The sequence below is a fragment of the Rousettus aegyptiacus genome, unplaced genomic scaffold (assembly GCF_014176215.1).
Source record: "Rousettus aegyptiacus isolate mRouAeg1 unplaced genomic scaffold, mRouAeg1.p scaffold_m13_p_9, whole genome shotgun sequence".
Classification (NCBI taxonomy): Eukaryota; Metazoa; Chordata; class Mammalia; order Chiroptera; family Pteropodidae; genus Rousettus; species Rousettus aegyptiacus.
The window spans coordinates 6,598,477-6,623,281 of NW_023416312.1; the positions used below are offsets into that span (position 1 = coordinate 6,598,477).

The 24,805-nt window shown below is 43.0% G+C and overlaps 1 protein-coding gene across 1 annotated transcript; it reads right to left on the minus strand.

The window, feature by feature from the left end:
* Positions 1-3,148: 3,148 nt before the first annotated feature.
* On the minus strand, positions 3,149-23,113 carry RS1 (retinoschisin 1). The gene is made up of 6 exons (XM_016152744.2): positions 23,062-23,113; positions 15,100-15,125; positions 14,405-14,510; positions 7,536-7,677; positions 5,206-5,401; positions 3,149-3,301 (listed from the first exon to the last, which is right to left on the minus strand). Exons 1-6 carry the CDS (start codon positions 23,111-23,113, stop codon positions 3,149-3,151), a joined length of 675 nt encoding a protein of 224 aa, XP_016008230.1.
* Positions 23,114-24,805: the final 1,692 nt, after the last annotated feature.

The window sequence follows — 24,805 nt, forward strand, 5'->3', positions numbered from 1 at the left end:
GATTTGGCAGTGATTTCTCAGATATGACACCGGAAGTACAAGCCAAAAAAGAGAAAAATAAACTGGGCTTCATCAAAATATTAAACTGCATGCTTCAAAGGATTTCATCAAAAAAGTAAAAAGACTTATCTTCAGGAGCTGTCGTTTTTTGCTGACTTTCCTGAAATCAACCCCCACTGGGCATCCACACTTCATGGTTTCCACTTCCTGCCACTTGGCCTCTGATTAACCCCAACTGTTTTCTGTCAGCCTTTGTATATAAATCTAGAGATATGTGTCTCCTAGCTTGCCAAAAAGTAAAGTTTGTGAGATCAAAAAAAGTAAAAAGACAACCCACAAAATAGGAGAAAATATTTGCAAGTCCTATGTCCGATAAAGGAATTGTATCTAAAGCATGAAGAATTCTTACAACTCAAAAAGACAGCCTGATTTAAAAATGGGCAAAGAATCTGAATAGATATTTCTCCAAAGAAGTATACAAATGGCCAGTAAACAAATGAAAAGATGCCTGGCATCATTAGTCGTGGGGAAATGCAAATCAAAACCACAATGAGATACTACTTCATACACCACAGGATGGCTTATAATCAAAAAGACAGATAACAACAAGTGTAGAGAAGGTAGAACCCTAATACACTGCTGGTGGGAATGTAAAGTAGTGCAGCTACTTTGGAAAATCATCCGACAGTTCTTCGAAAGGTTAAACAGAGTTACCATATGACCTAGCAATTCCACTCCTAGGTATATACCCAAGATAAATGAAAACATGTCCACAGTTGTTCATAGCGGCATTATTCATAATATCCAAAAGACATGGAAACAACCCAAATGTCCACTAACAGATGAATGGATAAAAACAGTGTGGTCTATTCATACAGTGGAATGATACTCTGCTGGAAAAAGGAATAAAGTACTGTCACACGCTACAACGTGAATGAACCTTGAAAACACTATGCTAAGTGAAAGAAGCCAAACAGAAAAGACTACGTATTGTATGATTCCATTTATACAAAATGTCCAAATTGGCTACAGAGGCAGAAATAGATCAGTGGTTGCCTAGGACTGGAGTGGGCAAGTAGGTTGCGGGAGTGATGGCTAGTGGGTTCGGGGTTTCTTTTGGGGGTGACGAAATTTTTCTAAAATTGATTGTGATAATGGTTGCTCAGCTCAATATATGAAAAGTCATGAAGTTGTACACTTCACATGGCTGAAATTTGTATGGTATGTGAACTTAATAAAGCTATTATAAAACATTTCCAACATGAACAATTATTTGGAGAAACTTTTATCCATTCCTCACCCTGTTTCATTCTTTTTTTCCCTTAAGTCAACTTTCCCTCCTGTGTCTACAGTGCTGATTGTAGAGGACTTGAACGCAGGCTTTTCTCTGACCATGCATATTATGATAAAAGTTCATTCAACTTTCCCAGCAAGGCTATCCAATCAGGCATTTTGTACAAAGTGTATCTGTCCACGTGTTCTAAGACCAAAGGATTCTACCCCTACCTCGACCCTGAATTGATATGTGTATATTCAAGAGAAGATGGAGCAGGGAAAAGCATTTTTCCAAGTTCAGGTATACGGCATGGGTATTAGAAAGAGGCTGGGTTAGATATGAAGCTGTTCTAAGCCAAAAACACCAGGAAAGAGATTTGAAGCTTTTAGGAGGCTGCCCAATCACAAAGAAGATGAATGTGATGCCAGGATCTTGTTAGTATGAGTTCATTCACTTGGCTCGGCATTTAAAAACAAAGTTACTCAGAGACGCTAGCAACGGCTGCGCTGCATCAGGGCCAGGACAGTCTTGGATTGATTCCCCATTCTCACTGGAAGGCCCTGTCCTCTGATTCCACTCCCTTCAGCTCCTACTTTCAAATCCTCTCCTGCCCACCTGCCATGTCACCAGCCTCTCCCAGGGAAGCGCCTGAAAACTCAGGCCGACTTACAAACAACAAAGGAGACTTAGACTGTTGTTCCCCAAGCTCGATGGGCTTCTCCAGGAGGGAAACGCTAGGCCAATTCCAGGCCCCTTTCTTCCTAGGAGGCTTCAGCATCAGAAGCGGGCCAGTTTGTGTGTTGCAAGGCTAGGGGTCAGAGGTTGGAAGGTTGGGCTCACCAGGGCCGTAGCCACATCGCCTTTCCTAGGATGTAGGTTCTGACCACTTTGTACCAACCCTGGACTCAGCTGATGGGCCTTCTCCATGTAGCTGGCGATAGCTCTTGGGCCAACTGTTTTCCAAGTGTTAAGCGTGTTGAAAAATGGTAGCCTTAGGTAAAGGGAAATTCTGGTATGTTCTAGTCAACTGGGGTTCGTAAGTATCGGAAAACTTTGCTACTTACACGTGCAGCCTGTCCTGCGTTTTCGCCTAAATAGTGACCACACTCAAACTGGGATAATTTGCCTGAATGGGCTGCAGAATGGAGCTGTATATAATGAGAGCTTTGGAATGGACCCTTCCCCCACCCCCCCCCCAATCCCTGCGTACATGGGGGTGAAAGCTCAGAGCAAGGGAGGCCCTCCTACCTGGGGTGTTTGGTCGTGTACACCTCTCAGGAGACTGGGCTCCCATCCAGCATCATCTCCGCCACCCAATCATCCCTGAAACCTTTCACTGTGGTACCAGGTGCTCTAAAGTCCTAAATAACCATGATTTAATGAAAACGAGGAAAAACTGCAAGCTTGCCCCGCCCCCTTGCATTCAAAGCAAGGCTTTATGAAACTCTGTTCCTGTTTTGAACATAGTAATGCAAAAGAATTTTCAAAATATCAGGGCTGTTTTGTGTTCCCCTGGGACTGCACCTTTCACAGTGTCACTGAGACTAAAAAACAAAACAAAAACGGAGAGCAGCAAATTACCCCTGCTACTTAGGCTTTTGTATGAAAATTCTTTTTAGGGACATTTTCTTTGTTCCTATTTTCTTTAGCCCTGAGTAGGGGATATGTTCATTTTTCTTTTTCTTCCGCTGAAATTGGAAACTATATCTTTAAAAAAAAGAAAGAAAGAAAAATAAATACGCTCTACCCCTCAGCTCTGTATTGAAAAGAGCTTGTAAAATGCAGCCCCTTTCATCACAGTGATATGTCAGGGCTCCCCCAAGGTCCCTCCTGCGCCCTCTACCCCCTGGCAGGCGCTTAGCTGAGACAAGCTCAGGTACACTTGCTGACACACTCCAACAGCTCCATGCGGATGGCAATGCGGACATGCCAGCCCAGCGGGACCAGCCGGATAAAACGGGAGATGATGGGGGGCCGCAGCAGGTTCTGGACTGTGGAGGTTCGGTCTGAGTTTCCGTAGAAGACCTAAAAGAGAAGAGTGTTATCCTATCGCCATCATATTAGTGGAGGGAAGTGGAAGAATGATTCCTTTCTGAAGCTGGCCCTAGCTTATAACTGAAAAATCTCAAAGCGGTTAAAGTGCGGAAACCTGGCAGATCTGACATTGAGTGGTTGTTAGCACCTACCTGCGTGCTCGGGCATCTCAGTCCCTATTCGAGGACATCTGGAACTGTACAGTCCAGTACGGTAGCCAGTAGCCACGTGTGGCTATTTAAATTCAAATGAATTAAAATTAGATCTAATGGTTCACGTCCTCAGTCACACTAGCCACCCACCACCGTTCAAGTGCTCGAAAGCTAATGTGATTAGTGGCCGCCATATTGGATACTGCAGATATTAACATTTCCATTGTGGCAGAAAGTCTTATTGAATAGATGTGATAAAAAAAAATGCCTCTTGATTCTTATCACCAACTTCAGGTTTGAATCCTTTGTATTTTGACAAAAATTTCGAAAAGGACTACACACGAGGAATGTTCCTACCTTTTGAAAGTATCCAAAGTAAAAACTTTCTCAAAGGAATTTCTGGAAAGAGGAGGGCAGTGTCCAGAGTAGAGAGAAAAAGGTTTGGTTTGGGGGATATAACATGGCATGATGCAGTGGCTCAAATATAAAAACTTGCCGTGGATATTTGGCTGTATCTGCAAAGAAATTCTTACACTCTTTCCAGAGTCATAAATGCTCTGCCTGATGATGCTGGAACATTTCCTTCCCTTCTGGTATTATCTTTAGAAAAACTCTGACTGTTGTGCTGGCCTCATCCATCCACAAAATAAGAAGGACCTCATATGCCATGATCTTATCTTATCTTTCTTCCCAATAATGACACCCCGCATGCCCTTCACTAAGCTGTTTGCCCTGGAACCTATTCAAGTCAGGAGCCAGGTGAAGAGGGAGGATAGGACAGGCTGCTCCCGATAGCACAAATGCCCAAATGAAGTGCTTCTTTGCTACGAATTGTCAATCTTCAGAAACAGACAGGGCTTGGAAAAAAACTTCATATCTTCTTGAAAAGCCAACAAAAATGGGATTAAATGCCTTAAGTATCAAGATGGTTTTTCCTGTAGTGTTCAAACTCCTTGAAATCTCAACCCATGAATGCCTTGCGGTACAAATTGTCCTCAGAATACAAAGCCTTCTGATTTTCAGCTGCATGTACTTACTTAACCTGATTAAATGTCCAAATTAGCTGGAGGAAGTCCTCACTGTCAGGCAAAAGGACAATTAACATTTCCAAATAGCTAGTAAATCTTTGATTCATAAGCATACGTTACATATACATGCGTATATATACACATATATTCAGGATCCTACTATGTTCCGTCTATGGTGAACAAGACTTTGGTCTTGGTGCTTGGAGGTGAGTTGGCATATAAAATTGCTGAAAGGTTTAATGACCTCTGTGTTTGCCCTGCTGGGGTCATTTTAACCATTTCTGTAGTTTTCTGGTTAACTTGCCGGGTTGCCCAAAGCTTCCCAGTTGTCGGTGTCAATGAATAGTAAGGAGAGGCCATAGGTACATCAATGGACCAGGACCTCCCCACATCAATAACCAATCAAATCAGCCCCATGCAGCAGTGTGCAATGGTCCAGTGGGTCTGGAATAGTCCAAATGGCTGTTTTTGGTGATTCAAGAAACTATATGCTGATAATGGAATTCAAAGATTTCTATTGCACACAAGAGTGGCACTTGTTTGCAAATGGCTAGACACCAGGGATATAATAAGAAAGACACATGCCTCATGGTCAGAGAGCAGACTGTGACTAACCATGCCTTGGGGGCAGTGCTCTGAGAGAGGGTGGTGACAGGAACACAGGGAGAGTCCCAAAGAATGTGAGCTGAAGGTGGTTTGGGTACGCCTGACTTACCCGGTTGTTTCCAGTCTGGTCCTTATAGTAAATCCAGTTCAGGTTCTCGTCAGTCCTGTACTGCACACTGTACTTGGTCATCCACTCATCAATGTCACAACGACCCTGGGTGAGGATCCCCGAAATCACTTTGACCTCCTTCAGATCTATCTGTAACCACTGGCTGCTGTCCTGGAACTTGGAGAGCCAGGCACACCTGCCAGGGACACAGTGAGTTACCAGGAGCCTTTCCCCATGAGCACCTCCGAGGGGCTGGGAGACACTGTCTTTTTGAGGGGGTGCCAGCACCCAAAGAGCCCCCGCAAAGCTCAGGCAGTCTGAGCTGCAATCTGTTAAGCATCCAGAGGCTTATCTCTAAGAAGTGCCCAGCCTTTGTGATCCCTGTATCATTCTCTTCCTGCACCACCACCGCTGAAGGAAAAATTGCCAGATTCAACTAATTTGTCAAAGAAATGCCTTCAAGTGTAGCTGAAAACACCTTTGGGGCGTGGCTGAGCATGTCTTTCTTTAATGTGTGGTTATTGCATCTGCCAGCCCCCTTCCCTTTTCATTAGTCTCTCCTGATATTTCCTTTTCCGTGAGTCTTTTTGTTTTTCTTTAATTTCACTCTATTCATGCATATCTGCATTTCCTTCAGGAGCTGTCACCCGTGGCTTTCAGGACGTGTCTACCATGTGCACTGAGCCAAGTGCCTCTGGGAGGGCTTTTGACAACTGTAGAGGAAACCAGCCATCGAAGGAACTGATTTTTTTTTTTTTAGCTATAGCCCTCATAAATTGTGGAAACCTATAGCTTCTCTCCCCATTTTTTTTATTGCATGTTAATTAGCTTCTTGGGACTCAGCCCTTGGCTTCTTTCTTTTTTAATTCCAGACTTGCTCCTTGAGTGCCTCTCTGACTTTCCATCTCAGATCTTTTCTAAATTCCAAATTCCGAAGATCAGTTACTGGCTAGCAAACTTCTCCTGGATACCTTACGGCATCTCAAATGAAATATATCCAAAAGTGAGCTCCGAATTATCCCCGTTCTAACCCCACCTTCTGGTATTCATCTCTCTGAATTCAACCCCTGTCTTCCCAGATGCTCATGCCAGCAATTTGAGAGCCATTCGTGGCCACTTCTGTGTCACCTCGAATGGCCAATCCATCTACTGGTTCCATCTCCAGATGTTTCTCAAAGTCATTACTTCTCTCCATTTCCCTGCCACCACTCTAGACCTCAATTCTCATCTGGATTGCTGTTGTAGCTTAACTAGTCTTCCTGAATTATTCCCCACAGAAGCCAGAAGCTTTTTCTTTCAACACAAATCTGATTATGTTACTCTCCAACTTCACATCTTTCTCTGACAGGGTCTAATTGTTTTCACCTCTTCCCATCTTCCTTTAGTAATAGAACCTCTGTGTTTTATCTGGGCAAATAGCCATCCAGCCTCCCTTGAAGCTAGGTGGGCCATCGGACCTAATTCGGGACAATGAGATATGGGCGGAAGTGGCCAATAGGATTATGTTTGTATCCTTAAAAGTGTGTTCACTCTGCTCTTCTTTTCTCCCTACAAACTAGAATGTGGTTGTGACAGTGGAAGTTTCATGTTAAGGAAAACGGAACAAGATAGAAAGAATCTGGAACCCCTGATAGCATCCAGCTGCCAGAATAACCCTAGACTGCCTAATTCAACTCTTAGATGAGCAAGAAATACACCTCTATGTTAAGTCTATATTTTGGGGCTCTTTGTTACAGCAGCACAAACCCGTATTCTAACTAATGTACATTCAAGATACTCCCCATTATCCCTAAAATAAGGATGACAATCCTTAACATGACTTAAAAGGTCCTGCACGATCTGACTTCTGCCTGCCTCTCCAGCCTTTCCTTGCCTGTGATCTAACCTTGCCAGCCTGCTTTACGGTCCCCCTCCGTGCTTTTGAGGGGTCTCCCCAACTCAGGGCCTTTGAACCTAATGTACCCTGTGCGCTCCCCCTGCCCCTCAACCTGGCCAACTATCTCAGGTTAAATATCTTTCCCTTAAAAAGCCCATCATTGGTGCTTCAAATGGCCCATGTCTTTCTTCTTAATCTCCACAGCACTCAGCACACTTACTAAATGATCAGTTGTGTGATTATATGCTCAGAGTCAGTCTCCCCCTCTAAACTGTGTACGTCTAGAAGGTCAGAACCTCATGCACCTTGTACACTGCTGTATCCACAGTCCTTGACATGTGGAAGGCACTCAATATCCGCTGAATAAGTGCATTCTGTGTCGCTCATTTATTAGAGACCTACTTTTTCAAATCACATGAAAAAGAAAAATTGCCTAAGCCGCCAGCCTGCTTACCCAAAGCCTTGACTGTTGAGCCGGGCCTTGTTGGCAGTCCACGAGGAATACCAGCCCACGTACTGCTCCGGGTTGGAGCAGGTGATCTGGTCTGGTGTAACCTCTCCTGACTCGAAACCCAGGGGCTTATGATATGGGCATTCTGGGAAAGGAAAAACAACACTCAAACATTTGTATCGCATAGCAATACTCAACAAACATAAAATGACTGAAATGACAAATCAAACCGTCTTTTTCGAAGATGAAGAGATTGCCATAGAGACTCAACATTCGTAAACACAGAGGGAAGTGGTTCTATGGCAACCCCACTGTGGTGTGGGGGGGGCGTAGTTTTGATACTATTTTGCCTCCTCCACAGACTTAGAAACCTAAAAACCAAGAGATTCACAGTGAAATATCATATTTAAATGCCATACTCTTTAGTTTCCTCATTAACACAGGTTTAGCCATCCTGCATGATGACATCAGGGTTCTTAATTGTCCTCAAGCAGCATATGATGGCAATTAAAGGACCAAAACAATAGCGAGAGGCAAGAAGGGCAATTATATATTGAGACTGACTTCCCACTTGTAAATTGCAGTTTTCTCACTAATATAATAAAAAAACAAAAGGGGTGAAATGTGCCTGAGTGACTGTTGAATAAGAAACAGTTGAACGGAACTGGTTTTCCCAAATAATAGCCAAAGCTGGTTCTTACATGTTAATTGTCTGCTGCTTCTCACGTTTTCGTCTCATATTCAGTGTTAGCTTACCTGATGAGAGACTGCCAATTGTCAACCCAGTATCCATTCTCCCCTTCTTTTTGACTAAAGAGCCCTAATTTTGTTGAGCAACTCCCTACCCCCTACTGTTTTTACCTTGTAACTAAAGAAAGCTAATTCAATAATTCAATAAGCTACTATCTAGGGGGCCTCCTTTATAACCAAACCCAGTTTCTAGCCAAATTTCCATAGTAAACAAAGATAAACTTATGCAAATACATTCCCCTAGTTTTCTGATTGTGAATGATAAACTCCATGTAAGGTAAATAAAATTGGTTTTTTTCTATGTGTATATCTGGGTTCAGATTGAAGAGCTGAACATATTTACTGGAGCATCATCACCTTCAACAGTAAAATGAGCGCCAAAGTATTCCTAGAGAATGATTTTCAGAAATCAGAAAAACAAAATGAAGCATGCAGAAACCCAACTGCCATTCTGAGGCTCCAGAATACCTACAGGGACAACCATACCCTATCCCCAGAGACTGAAGACAAAAGGACAGCTCCAGACCTCTGGCCTTGGGGTGGGGGGGCTTCTGGCCAATGCACTGAAAAATAGGTCCAACTCCTACCAGTAGCTGCAGCTCAGCAGGGCTAGGGGGAAGGGGACAGCATTTGTTTACAAATACCCAAGGCTTTTGGGGCACATTAAAATAATATCATTTTCTGGGAGAGAGAACAGGAACGCTTTATGGGCAGCACGCTCATGCCTTGTGTGGCCAGATCATCAGGGGTGCTTGTTCCCAATGTGGCTTCCAGGATCCCACACCCAGAGCGGCTGCACTTTTAACAAGCACACTTTCTAAGAGCACTTCAGAATCCTTGGCCCTCCAGGGAAGGCATTTTGTTGGCTGGTGGTTCAGGGGTCCTAGTGCCCATGACCTTGGGGCCTCCTCCACCTCCTCAACCTCTCTCCAACCTGGAAAACAATCTCGTACCACTGGCCCCAGTGTCAGAAAGCTGAGTTTCAGTTGGATCTTGGTTGTCACTTAAATTCTAACTGTGGATGTCTCTAAAGCCCCTCCATCTGGAACCTCCTTTTTCTTGCTCTAGGGCCACCAGCTTGGAGGGAGGGGGCAGAGGGGAAGGAAAAGCCATTGCTGCCTCTCCCAGTTGCCTTATTCTTGGCATTTTGATCTTTCTCTGATTTCCCCTCATATTTCTTTTGCCATTTCTTCCCGATTAGTCCATCTAAACAGTTAAGAGTAGACTGTAGACCTGCAGGGACCAGGCCAGTGGCAGTGGTCTTGGAGGCCCGTAAGGGCTTGTCCATACCTGGATCCTGCCCACAATCTCCAGGGGAGGTGATGATTTTCCCATCTCCATGGTTTCAGCAGGCGTCTGAGAACCTTGCCTGACTCTCAGCCCTGAGCCTCTCATGGCCCTCTTGAGTACTTTCCAGGTGAACAGTGCCATCTGGGTGAACCAAAGATACTTCACACCCAGATGGCCAAAACCGAGCCCTTGTGTCCAAGCACTAAGCCTGCCCCATCCAGCGCTCCTGTCTCTGGCATTGGTACGTCCAACTACCCCCCCAGAAATCTGGCCCAAGGCACAAAGCAGAAGCTTTTCCGTGGATCTAAGCCTGGGCATCACCTGGGGAGTTGCAGAAGTGCTGACGTTCGGGCCACACCACCAGAGATCCTGATGTCATTGGTCTGGAGCAGGATCTGAGCATGGGGTAAAGCTGCAGGTGATTGTAATGGGCAGCCAAGGTCAAGAATGCCTGCTTAGAGCCAATGTGACCTGGGATTGGATCCCATTCTCCCTCTGTGTGAGTTTAGGCAAGCTGCTTAATGTCTCTGGGTCTCAGTTCCCGCACCTGTGAAATGAGCACAACAGTAGAACCTGCCTCCGTGAAGTTTCTATGGGATTGCATGTGATAACATTGGTAGAGCATAGAGCCTGTAGTGCCAGGCCAGAAAGCAGCAGCTCATGTGAGCAGAATAGGGGAAGTCATGAGAATATAGTGATGTGTTCTTGAGTTTTTTACGTGTTGGTTTTTCTGATGAAGAGTCATCAGGGAAGAAATCTAACACCCCTCTAACCCACTCTATCTTGCCCCAGGACAAAGTAAGGTGTGTGTGTGTGTGTGTGTGTGTGTGTGTGTGTGTGTGTGTGTGTGAGAAAGAGAGACTTGAGACAGAAAGCTGTTGAGAGCATAGCATTTCCCAGATTTATGGATTTGCAAGGTCCAGAGCTCAACAGGAATCAGCCGATTGTCCCAGAGAATGAGGTGGCCAGAGGCTCCGGGCTTTGACTCTTGGGGAGCAGAAGAGTTGTGATGAAGGCCTGAGCTCAGCAGGGAAATGGTTCTTCTGAGGGGGCTGGACCAGGGATGGGTCCTGGGAGCCCTGGGTTCTGGACACGCTTAGGAAACTTGGGAAGGTCTCAAGACTGAGCTTGTTTCAGAGGGAGAAGGTGTCGACCTCTGAGTGGGGCCGTGGGCCAGGCAGGGAGCCTGCTATGCAGCCTGAGCCTGGGTACAGCACCAGGCAGCCCTCGCAGGCTGTGGGCACTTCATGTAGTCCAAAGGGGAGAGGAAGGACCTTCGACAATCCTGTCTTTAGACTCCTCACAGGCCATGACAAAGTGGGACTCAAACTGGAGTTATCTGAACTTGGAAAAATAGAAAATGTAAGATTTATTGCACTCTTGTGCTGGGGAATGAACTACACTCCAGTTACTTTATTACTTTTCCTGACTTCCTTTTCCCCCTCCTCCTCCTTTCATGGTCCTGGCTGAGCATCCTGAGGACCTGAAGGCCTTCCCTTGAGGCCATTCCCTCTGCCTGTGACATTCCTGTCCCTTCTTTCCCCCATTTACCTGGCCACCTCTACTCATCCTTCAGATCTCTGTCCACTTCCCTTGCCCACCCAGAGCTTCGTAAAGAATTGTAGGTGCTACCTTCCCAGACACCCTAAGCCTGTCTCTTATCCCTCTCCTGTGATCATTTAAATGTCAGCACCCCTGGGTTGTCTTGCCTGCCATTCTATCCTTCTGAGTCCAGCAGAGTGCCCGCTCATGCTAAGCACTCAATAGATACTGATCGCATGAATTAATGAAGGGATAAACAAACATCATCACCTCCCTCTTGGGTGGCTGCTGGGGATAAGTGGGGAAAATGGCAGAAACAGTAAGCAGAGAGCTCAGGGAAGAAGTAGGAGTTGACTGGCCCAGAGGACTCCCACTGGCCTATGTGTATACACTCATTTTACTCTTAAGGAAAAACTTGCATCTTCTGTGGCATAAGTGGTTTTTCTGAGACACGACTTGATAATGAGATGGATGAAACCATATTCGTAATATACTGCTAATCTGGACTGTGGATACTTAACATACTAGCCCCTCTTATTCAGTAGATAATTGCTCAATTTGTAGACAGGAAGGCCAGAAATGCTTATAAAGAATGTTAACCTAAAGGAACACAAAGAGAGTTCAAGGACATTCTTGTCAAGAGAAAAGTGAATATTATTATGCACATGTATTAGACTTGAATATCTATCACAATGTAGTAAAATATAGAATAATATCTACAGAAGAACAGAATATAAATTTAAATATAATATAGAAAAATAAAATCTAGAATAAAAGTAAAGCATTGAGTCATTGGATTCCTTATGCTTTGATACTTCCCCTACCCTATTCCCACCTCTCAGAGTGCTGAGGTAATCTCGGCTCAACTGTGGAAAAGACAGACAGAACTTTTAGTATTTTTAATAGCATTAAGCTGAAGATTAGGAGGCTATAATGCACCTAGATGGTCACCTTCTGCTCTGTAGGTGGGGTGCCTGGGCAGTAACAGCAGGTGTGTACCTGGGAACTCCTCTTGGCAGCTCTGAATGACCTTCCTGTCCTTCTATGCTTTCTAGGCTCTTCCCTCCTAAATCAGACTCTGCTGGAAGCATTGAATTTCAGGCTCCAGAGAAACAAAATACCATTTTTGAGGTTCCAATGAAGATATGAGGCAAGTGACTTCTGGAAGGTTGTGCCTAGTCCTGATGTCCTGAATCCTGTCTTTCATGGAAAACCCAATTAATGCCAATAAATCAACCATTTAACATTAAGGTTGTGTTTTTTTCTTTCTGGAAATATCTGTGTTGTTAACAAAACCAACAACAATACAACTTTAAAAAATAGTGGGGAGAGGAGAACACTTAAGCTAAAGAATTTCTGATTTCTGAACTTCCGATTCACAGCAACTGTGTAGGGGAGACAGCTTAGGGGACCCAGTGGTCTTCACATTCCTCGAACACAAGACCCTCCTCAGCTTCACAGTTGATTGGGTCAATTAACCCAATCTACATAAATAATCTCTTTTCAATTTCTTTTTAGAAAGAATTTCCTTGCAATGGAAGTCCAGTAGGCCTCCTGTCTCTAGTGATGAGAACATTCGTTTTCACTAAATGGTAAACTCCTCTGGGGTGGAGACAATGTCTTCAATTTTGTCTCCCCATTAGTACCTGGCACATAATAGACATAGGATAAAAGAGGGTGGAATTCTAAATGGATTATTAAAGAGGGCACTTCAGTATTGACTGGGCAGATCGCACCAACACATAATGGCTGCAGGAGTTCACTGCTGGGTGCACAGTGGGACAACCCGTGGGAGAAGCCCACCAAACTAAACAACGCTTACTGCTTTCCCCACTATCAGGACCCCACTGTTCCAGAAAGCTTAGTTCAGAACTGACTTCCTACCCCTTTAGTAAATAGAAAAACGGAGACAATAAAAGCTCTTGTAGACTTCCCCCACAATTTGCTATTTTAATGCAAATTTAATGAAATGATGAAGAGAAGCTAATACACTACACACAGACCTCTTCTCTCCAGGTGCTATTATTAGGCGATTATGTAAAGTGAATGACTTTGCATGGCACCATCATAACCCCGGAGAGGGGTGGCAAAGACAGTTTCGTGCAAAAGAGGACCTGAGCCATTGAAAGGACTGAGCACTGCAAATATTTGCCGGCCGCCCCAGCCTCCAACAGAGTGTTGTAAGCTCTTAGGAGGCAGAAAGAAAAGGAACGAGTTTGCCAGGTACATACAGCACAAGATGGTGTAACACCTCATCTGATTTATTCCTCAAAACAACTCCTTAGAGCAGAGATCAGCGAACTGTGGCCCTTGGGCCAAATGTGACTCACTGCCTGTTTTTGTAAATAAAGTTTTATTAGCACACAGCCATGCACTTACATTTACATATTGTCTATGGCTGCTTTCAAGCAACAATGGCCGAATTGAGGAGTTGAGATTGTACAGCGCACTAAGCCACAAATATTTATTGTGTGGCCTTTAACAAAGTTTGCTGGCCCCTGCCTTAGAGGAAGGCAGGCATTCACATGATAGGAAAGGCCATGTTGTACTGCAGAAGAAACAGTCCCAGAAATTTCAGAGGCTTAACACAATGAAGGTTTATTTTTCATTCGGGTGACTTGGCCACTGTGGGTCGGCAGGAGGTTCTGCTCTACCTTACCTCCCCAGCACCCTGGGCTGACAGACAAGTCACTTTCTGAAACAGAGAAAGGGAGAGCTGGACAGTGAGTGCCACCCCTTAAATGCCTAATTTCAGAAGGTACACTGATAACTTCGGCTGGAACTGCTCATATGATACCACCTGACTGCAAGGGGGTTGGGAGGTGGGGAGGCACATGGTGGTTTGATGAGCAATGGCTATCCAGGCACAGTAGTATTACCTCCATTTGACATAAAAAGGCCAAAGTGGGAGTCCCAGAGTTAAAAGTGACTCAGCCAGGATTCCAGCTCTGGTGTTCTTGGCTTAAAATCCTATGCTCTTCCCAAAACTTCCTGCCACCATTAATTTATTTTCAATTAATTACCCATTAATCTCTTTCATTGACAGTTAGGTCCCATCTTACCATCTCACCCAGGCCAAGTAGGGGTCAGGAAGCTATTTTGAACAATGACATGAGAGCAGTTTGTTGGAGCAGTGGCCACGTGACATTTGAAGTTCAGAGGCCAACTGGAGAAAACTCAGAATGTGGCATTCGGGGTATTTAATTCAGCTGGGTTGAAAGAAAGAGGAGAAACAGGATGTTCCCAAGGGCACTCCAATGATCAGGTGCCCCGAGGAGAGGGATGCTCACCTGGTATGCAGTCTAAGGAGGTGGCCCCCGCAGACCACAGGGCATTGGCGCCTCCTTGGCAATTGCATTTGCATGCTTTGTGATACCAGGGGTCCTCGCCCTCATCCTGTGGGAAGCCACAGAGGCAGGAGTGTCAGAAAAGTCATGGTCAAAGGTAAGCATGGTCAGCACTACTGGAAAAGCTTGTGTTCAAAAACCTTGCTCATTCGTTACTATTGTCTGTGGCTGCTTTCACATGACAATTGCACAATTGAATCATTACTCCAACCTTTACAGCAAACAGTTGCCACTCATCTTTGAGTCTAGATAAACATATGGCTGCTACCGTGGGTGACAAGACACACACAGAGATACACCCATGTAGAGGGCAATGTTCACCCCATTATGGTGTCTTCAGGGGCTTGGGGAGCCCCAGGCCAAGGTTAGGCTCCTCACATCCCCTGGAGGTCCCTTTTGGGATTCAGTTTTAAAGGTACTAGATTCAAGATTGCACCACCTGAATTAAAACCTGGTTTACTTGCCTTCTCACATTCAAACACCATTCTTGGAACTTACCCAGATAAAACGTGCTATGGCCACCACCAGAAAAAAAAATACTTAAAAAAAAGATACTTCTATACATTACTTTTAGCTAGGAAAATCTTCAAAAGCAGTATCCATGTAAATCCCAGCCTTCTCACTATAACACAACATACCTCAGTAGACGATAATCCCAGCGTGGCTGAGCAAGAGAACAAGAGAGGGAAAATGAAGTTAAAAAAAAAAAGAAAGAAAGAAATTCAACACAGCGATTCATTAAGTGGAAAAGTGAAATGAAAACGGTCACATAAAAGTTAACAAAGCCCCTTCTGGAAGAAATCAAACTAAGTATCTGTCAGGAAAAACATGTACAGGTGCTGAGGAACTAGGGACAGTAAAATTGAACAGAAAGGCAAGGATAATTAGTATTATTTTTAATTCATTATAGCATTTTAGAAAATACATCAATGTAGCAAAGATGAAAAAAAGCACATACACACATTTTTTTTTTACCACCAAAGACAACATTGTGAACATCTAAGTGTAAATCTCTCACATCTTTTTTCTACGTATAGTTTAAAAAACATTTGAGAACCTATTATCTAACCAATGTTCACAACATTTCTTTTCCACCTAATATTAACACAGCAAGTTTCTCCCTTTACTTATTGACTCTCATCATCGTCGTCGTCGTCGTTGTCGTCATCATCATCATCATCATCACCCCTAGTGTCAGCCGAATGTGCTATTCCCCGACTGTGACACATTTAGGTTATTTAGGGTAAGGACATTGTTTAGAAAATTTTTTTAGGTTTGTCTATTATATATGAGACACAATTACAGTATAAATAGCATATACATGATGTGGAAAAAATTGAAAGTGTGTAAATTTTAACAAAAATAACATATAAACTATCTTTATGGAAGTATGAATAAAAAGGATGAATGCACAATTCAATAGGAAAACAGTTCGTATATAGTAACAAACTGTTTAAAGCTGTGCCATCCAATGGGGCAGCCACTAATCCCATACGGCTATTTGAATTGAAATTAATTAAAATTAATAAAATCAAAAATTCAATTCCTCAGTCACATTTCAAATGCTTACTGGCCACGTGTGGCTCTTGGCTATTGTCCTGGACAGCACAGACACGCATTTCCATCATCACAGAAGTTTCCAGTAGACAGAGCTAGTTTAAAGCACCAAAGCGCCACTTCTCATTTTCGACAAAACAAATCCGCTCATTTCTTTTCTGATTATAAAAACCACACATACCTAGTATTAAAAACTCTCAAATAAAACTTGAGCGTACACAGCAGGAAATAAAAACCCCTCCTTAACTACTTTCCTATCTAAAAATTAGACGTGATGCCCACAAAAACCTTTCAGATTGTTTTAGAGTAAAGGGATGGTCTCATGTTTTCATCACGATTATAAGCTCTTTTTCAAATTGTGCCTTTATTTAAGTAGTACATACATATTTACCCATACGCCAAACTGTATTCATGTGTCCACTGTGAGCTGGCACCACAGGGGCTCGAGGACCCAGGAGAAGACTGAGCACTGGACGATGCACGTGGTAAACACTGTGGCAGGTTATGCATGGGCTGCAGGAGGGAGTTGGGTGCGGGCATATCTTTTAGCCTGGGTGGACTTAGGGTCACCCCTCACCTTTGATCACCAAACTGCTGTCTCTCCTGGGCCCTCGTCCACTGGTTTTTCATTCCCAGAGGCTCCTTGGTCCTCCTGCATTGGGCAGAATTGACATTCTTGGGCAGCAATGAAGGTTAAGGAGCACCATCTCGGTAGGAGGCCAAGCCCTGTGCTGGCAAAGGAAGTTACCAAGACTTCTTACTTTCATATCCAATGCGCTCTTCCCAACACTGACCTTACACCTTCGTGCTGCAGTGTTGGGTCGGGTGCTGTCAGTCCTTCCCACCTCCTTGAGCTTCTGTCACACTGCTCACCTGGTTCTTCACCCACCACTCTGAATACTCCTCCTCCTTGGTCCCTCTTGAGACCTCTGCTTCCTCTCCACCCCATCCTGCCAAGAACTGTTGCTAAACCCAAGGTTCTGGCACTTACGCTGAATGGCTTACCAGAGATCTCCCAGTAGACGTATCTTATTTTCTAAAACTGGCCCCAACCAAGTGTCGGCAAAGTTATGGAGCAACCTGTATTCTCATATGGTGCCAGTGGGGGTATAGGTTGGTCTAACCTCTTTGAAAAATGCAATTTATACTAAGGCTGAATGTGTATGTGCCATATGACCTAGCAAGTCCACTCAAAAGTATTTGCTCACTAGAAATGCATACGTATGTTCTCCAATCAACAAAGACATATACTAGATTATTCATAGCTGCAGTATTTGTAATAACTCCCAAACTGGAAACACTCATGTGTCCATCAAGAGTAGAATGGATACCTGTGGTGGATTCACACAGTGGAACACTATACTCCAATGAAGAGGGATGATCTATGACTCTACAATATGGCCGCATCACACAATGTTTAGTGGAAAGTCAAATGCTAAAGTAGACATACCATATGATCCATTTAAAATATGCAGAAACAAGCCAAAGTAATCTAGGGTGCTAGACATTAGGGTCCTGGTCACACTCAGGGTGGAGAAAGGCAGGAAGCCGAGGGAGGGTGTCTGGGGACTGGTAATGTTCTGTCATTGATCTGAGTGCTGGTTACTTGAGTGTGCTTAGTGGTGAAAATTCATTGAGCTCTACACTTACCTGTATTCCTCTGTATGCATATTATACTTAAATAAATGTGTCTTATACTTCAAAGAGAGTTTAAAAAAAACTGAACTCATTACATCTATCTTAGCTTGTTCTTCTCCTTTCTCTATTTCTTGTCCTACTGAATGGCTCCGCCATCCACCTACTACCCCATCCAGAAACCTGGGACTCCTCCTAGTCGCCTCTTTCTCCTAACCCCCCACATCCAGTGTCTACCAGGGGCCTTCTTTCCTTTCCACCCCCACTGCTACTTTCTGCTTAAGACCTCACTGTATCTCCCCTGGATTCTCTCCCTGCTTAAGAGAGACTTTACCTCATCCATCCTCCATGCTGCCAAGTGAATGTAATGCAACCCTGATTGTGTCACTTTCCTGCCAAACCCTTCGGTGGGTCCCCACTGCCAAGGTCTGAGTTCCTTCTCTGACATTCCTTAATCGTATGACCGCATCTCTCCATTTCCTCATCCTTAAAAAATAAGTATAATAATAATACGTCCTTCAAGGGGTCACTGTGATTTATTTCCTGCCTCCCTCTCCAAATTTATCTTTCGCACGCTGTGCTACTTGCAATGCATCAAATGTGCCAAGCTGTTTCCTGCCTCCATGCCTTTGTCTGTATGATTTCTTGGCCTCAAATACCCTCCCCTCCCAACTTTTCTGCCTGCTTCTCCTCTGCCCTCTGAAGAGATCTATTTCTGTCCCCCGTGTAGAACTCACCACTTGCTCTGGCCTTTTTGTCCCACCTCTTTCTTGTCTGTAGGTTTATCTGAGCACCTATACAATTCTAGAAATTGATAGTAAAGATAACTGATAATGACTGGTACCAAAGCGTTCATTCATTCATTAATATTCTTTAAGCATCTCTCATATTCCAGGCCCAGCTTTAGGTGCTGGGTATCTAAGTAAAGAGAACGGGAAAAACACCTGCCCTCACTGAACTCATGGTTTAACATGGGGCATAATGAATGAATGAAATGAAAAGACCCTCAGGTAGGTGGGTGCTTAGCATGTCTTCCAGGGGAGAGATGATGGTGGATTGGCTAAGGGTGGTGGCAGTGGAGGTAATAAGTGACTGGATTTTGACGGTCTTTAGAAGGTGGCATCGACAGAATTGGCTGGTGTGAAAGAACGAGAGGTCTGAAGTCTGAGTGACTGGGAGGACTGAGCTACCATTTACAGGGGGAGCACAAGGTTCAGGGGGAGCAATGGGTGGAGATGTTCCTTTTGAGAGGCCAATGGAACACCCAAGTGTTGAGGTTGAGTGGGCAGCTGGCTGGAAACTTCTGGAGCTCAGGGGAAAGTCCAGCTCGGCTGTGTGGTACCCTGAGTTCCTCGCAGTTAATGTATACATGAACCCACAGCCTCAGTCCCATAGCTGTTCCCCAAGAACCGCAAAGTAGATGAGCAATTAGCATCTAGTTGATTTGGGAGCTAATCAGGGAGGAGCTCGGCTCCACCCCCATCTTCAAAAGAATCTGGGAATGACTGAAATGCAGAAAGACCCTGTAAGTTTGGCAAACATCAATTGTGTCAAGATCCTCTTTTAGGGGGGGACCAAAGGTGAAGGAAGTCAATCAATCATTGGCAGTGTGTCCTTAATAAGCAAATCAATTTGGCCCAGAGGCTGGGTCTGTCGCTGAAGAGGGTCGATGCAGCAGCTGTAAGTGAGCAAACCCAGAGTTCAAGTGAGGCTTCGAACCCATCTAATTGTTTTTCTCATCACCTGGGCCCAGGGGTGGGCCCTGGACCGGCTCTGCATTCTGCAGAAACAAAGCAAAAGGCACAAAGGAATGGGCGGTGGTCCCGCTACTGTCTGTCTGTGGAGTGGAAGAGAACTAAGAGGAAGTCTGGTTTCACAGCCGCCTCCGGTGCTCACTCAGAGGCTGGGCAGATTTCTGGCATTTTTTCACCCCCCAGACTCTCCTCCCCAGAAAGCATTTATTTTGCAGGCAGCCTGGGGTTCTGAGGCACCAGATCCTTATGGAAATGAGCAGAGAGAGAAGGAACAACAAGCATTTTACAGGAAAAGCTGTCAGCAAGGGAGTGGCTGCTGTAGCCTCTCAAATGATTTAATCACCAGAAAAGCTGGCGAATAAAAAGCAAAAGCATGTTTGACTATAACATTTTATAATACCAGAAAATAACATTGTTGGAATGAGCAAAAGAAAACAGGGCAGCCTTTAAAGGAAAAAGAGTAAAAAATTTATATTATGTGGTTGAGGATTTTTCTCCCTACTGGGATTGTTTTCTCTATTCTTCTACAGGTTACGACGAGTTTCCACTAGAGCGGCTGAGATGCCTGCCACCCACCAATCTTAGAGTCATGCAATATGGGATCATCCTGCCCTTTTGCCCAAAAGGGCCACCCCATGGCGAAATGCTTGTTACCACAGTAAGGAAATTCAAGGGATGCCTATTTCTTGAAATGTACCCTGCAAGCCCAAGAGGGAAAGCGTACATTAGTCTCTTCGTTTGGATGTCACTAAATACAGAGTTTTCCTTCCCATGGAAACAGAGGAGAGCCAAGGAGAAAAAGCATAAAATTATGAATGATAAAAACTGTCTCTAACCAGCTCCCAATCTCCTTAAGGAACAAGAATAAGACACGGGAGAAAAACAATAGGCTGTAATAATGTCCCTCTCCATGAAGAAGAAAAGAAGGAAATTGCTTCTGGTGTGAAAGTGTTACTATTTTAGGCGGCAGGCATATTCATGGGTAGATCTGTTATCTGTACCTGCTTCAACACAGATGAAGCACAAAAACATACGCTACATGACAGACGAAAGACCATATGTTCCATGATTCCATTTAAATGAAATGTCCGGAATAGGCAAATCTATGGAGACAGAAAGTAGATCAGTGGCTGTCGGGGGCTGGGGGTAGGAGATAATGGGGAGTGAATGCTTAATGTCTATGGGATTGTTTTGGGGTGATGAAAATGCTCTAAAATTAGATTGTGTACTTCACAAATCTGTAAAAATACTAAAAGTTATTGAATTGCACACTTTAAATGAGTGAATTTAATGATATGTAAATTATATCTCAAGAAAGTAGCTTTAAACAAAATTTGCCATCCCTGATGGTTGACACACCTGGAAAGAGGACACACCTAAAAGATAAAACTTAGCGATTTTTGAAAAATATAATAACCACGACTAAATAATGGACTGATGTAATTTAATAAGATGGATATTTTAAAAATCATCATTGGCATTGAATCCAAAATGTACACTATAAGATAAATAGAAGCTTGCCTCAGTTATAAGACATAAATAATGCTTTACTCTGATGATTTGTGCATTCCCAAATGAACCTTCATCCAATGCATAAATGGAGTCAGTCCATTTACCTTATTTCACTGTAATAAGGAGCCACTGCCACCGTGGAATAGAAACAGAAAAGAGTAAATTAGACAAAGAAACTTTGTCTTCAGGTTCCCAGTTCTGCAACAGAATATATCTTTCCCATGTGCATTGTGCCATATTTCTCCATCTGGATTGTAAACTGCTTTAGTGCAGTAATCGTATCCTGTATTCTTTTCTGTCTCCTGGAGCTTCCCTCTAGCTTAGGGTAGTGCGCTGGCTGGCTGCTTTCCTTCCACACCTTGTGAGGATGGAGATTCTGGGTTAGGTCAGTAAGAGAATTTAAGCTTCTCAAGCCTACCCGCTGGACCACATTCCATTCCACCTGGACTAATGGGATTCTCTGTGTAGAAATTTCTGGAGCTCCCCAGCCATGCCTAAAGATTGGTAAGAGATAGAACAGGAGAGAATGCTGTGCTCTGTGCCTCCTGATAGCGTATCTTTTATTGCTGATATTCCCTGAATGGGCCGGTCTAATTTAAAAATGGGTTGGTAAACTTTTATAGGGCTTCTTTGCATTTAGGGATCACAGAAGCAGGGCTGTTAGACTCAAGACTGAGAAAGCAACACGGAACTTCCCTGAGTGTCAAGGTCTTACGTAATACTTGGCCCACAGCAGGTACTCAGGGATGGTTCTTGAACAGAACAGGCAAATGAATGAATAAATGAATAAATGAATCTCAATGCCAATCACAAAGAGAAATCTGAGGGTGAGCCCTGTGGATATCTGAGTATTGGGCATTGGGATCTAAACCTTGAAAGTCTGTTTAGATTTTCTTGTTGAGGAAAGGGCAAGGAGTAAAGGAGAAACAACGAAACTCCAAAAACATCTTAAAGTATTAAGTTACTAGGACAAGTTGCCGACTTTTAATTGCAAGAGGGAGAAACAGGCGATTAGTCTAAATGATCTCTAATTAGAAATATATTTGGGTTTGCAAAGTGACCTTGGGATTATATCTTTACAAGTCTTTTCAGATACTGAGAAATGTGACTAAATAACAAAAGTCATGAGATTGGGGAATCATGAGAGCGAGTACTCTACCAATAAAATATGAAAAGGGTAGAGAGGAGAATGATTTCAACCAGGAATTCTGACTCTATATGCGTGAGATTCATCATGTCTGTCTACCAGGTCATTTTCAGAGTGGGAAGGCCTCCTCCTCCCTGCCCTCCTTATTCGTTTCCTGTAACACACATAAATACCCAATAGCCCCAAAGAAGACATTCAACCAATTTCTAATGTCCAGAACAAAACTACAAAGGAATTCTGAGTCGATGGGTCCCTGAGAGTTGAGAGAGACATGAAAGAGTATTATTCCAAAGATTGAGAATTTAAAAATTGAATTGGATGACATTTTAGAGATTTGTCTTTAATTTCTCATTTAAGCATATCACTCCTGCTGGGTACATATTTAGCAATTTAAAAATGATTGAGAGTATTGAGTCTTTGGGGGTTTCTGACTTTCAGTTGGATTATTCTATTAGAGTCCAGTGGTACTCAACATGTTATGTTAATCCATATTTAAACTAGGATGACCTCAAGTCCCGATTTGCCTAGGACGGTCCTGGTTTACACCTGTTGTCCCAGCAGAATTATTAATAGCATCTTCTTCTACTCTCAATAGCGTCCTGGTTTAGAAGATTAGATTCTACAATCATTTTAACTTTGACTCCTAAAAATTTTCAAGAACATGCCACACTTTCTTTTTGTTGTTGTTGTTTCACTCACACTTTCTTAATTGTTGCAATTTATAGCTATTTTATACAATTTCTGAGACCCTTCCTTTTTTTCTGACCCATTTAAGCATCCTTTGAACTTCAGAAGGCTCATCGAAGAACCAGAAAGCCCATGATGAGACAAAAGAGGACTGTATCCACACAAAGACTATTGTTGTTCATTAATAACACATATTTAATTAACTGACATGACTTCCTTGTTAATAATATTTTAATTATTCAGCTATATTATTAATTCAATTGAATTATTAAGTATTTAATTAAAGCCAATGCTTGGCTAGCACATACCTTCATAGCCAAAGAGAAGTAAAACCAAGAAGCCTTCTATCTTGCGTGGCATTCTCTCCTTGCCCTTGGCCGCAGCTCTACCTTATCCAAGTGCAGAGCTTCCCCAGGAGCAGGAGCTTAACTTGAGCACTGGCCTCATTAAGCACCTTATTCCATTTAGTTCTTAGAGCTTTGGCTGAGCCCCACCAAGTTAACCCACATAGTTACCTGCCTGAACAAGGAAGTCTCAGAGAAGAATCTAATGTCAACTGAGGTCGGTTTAACAAAGAAAGATATTAGTTTTAATCTACCTTTAAATGTAAGGGAAGCAGTGGAGAGAGATAGGAACTAGAATCAGAAGACACAGGTCTTAATCCTTTCTCTGCTATTATCTTCTAGTGGGTGACCTTGAGCCATTTCCTGCCAAATAAACACTAACATTGTCGAGTTCTCTGTAAATGACATGGATTCCCCTCTTAGAAAGCAATGTGGCATTATGCTCATGCCTATTCACTCAGGAAAATGCTAAATTTGGGAGGAGGGAACAGTTACACACAAAAATATACATTGCTGTGTCATTTATAATAACAATTGGAAACAATATACATAGCCAAGGTTAGGGGGTTCAGTGCAGCAGGTAGGGTTAAGAGCAGATTCCCAAGCCAGACTGGGTGCAGATCCCAGCTCAACCACTTGTTATGTGACCTTGGGCAAGTTTCTTAAATCTCTTTGCTTCAATTTTCTGATTGGTAAGAAGGTGATAATAATGTCTACTTCATAGAATTAGTTTGAGACCTAAATGACATTATATGTATGTGTGTGTGTGTATATATATATGTATATAATTTTATATTACATATAAACCATATATATATATATATATATAAAGTTCTAGAGATCTTTTTCACAACAATGTTAATATACTTCACATTACTTAACTGTACACTTAAAAATGGTTAAGATGGTAAAAAAAGAATAAAGTTAATGAAGTGATTGTAATAACAGAAAGAATCATGTGTCATACTCTTGAGTTGGAAAAAGATGCAAATTTACTCACCATATGAGCAAAACTATGTGGAAAAGTGCAAAGAAAAAGACCTCATTTCCTTTTCCTTTTTTTGGTGCTTGGCCCCCACTATCCCACCTTTAGCCACCAGGGTCCCAGATACCTTTCCTTCATTCCTCTTGTCAAAGATGAAAAAGTCCAAATTTTTTGAAAATTAAATTTATTGGAGTGACGTTGGTTAATAAAATTATATAGGTTTCAAGTGCACAATTCAATAATATGTCATCTGTATATCGCATTGTGTGTTCACCACCTAAAGTCAAATCTCCTTCTGTCACCATATATTTGACCCCCTTTACCCTTATCTACCTCCCCTGTCTCCCCTTTCCTTCTGGTAACCACTAAATTGTTTCTGTGTCTATGAGTTTTTGTTTGTTTGTCTTGTTCATTTGTTGCTTTCAGTTTTAATATCCCACATATGAGTGAAATCATATGGTTCTCAACTTTTTCTCTCTGGCTTATTTCACCTAGCATGACGATCTCGAGATCCATCCATGTTGTTGCAAATGGCACTATTTCATCTCTTCTTATGGCTGAGTAATATTCCATCGTATATATGCATCACATCTTCTTTATCCAATCATTTCTTGAAGAACACTTTGGTTGTTTTCATGTCTTGACCACCAGGACATGCTGTTTTAAACATCAGGGTGCATATATCTTTAAAGATAAATTTTTCAAAATTTTGAAGTAGATATC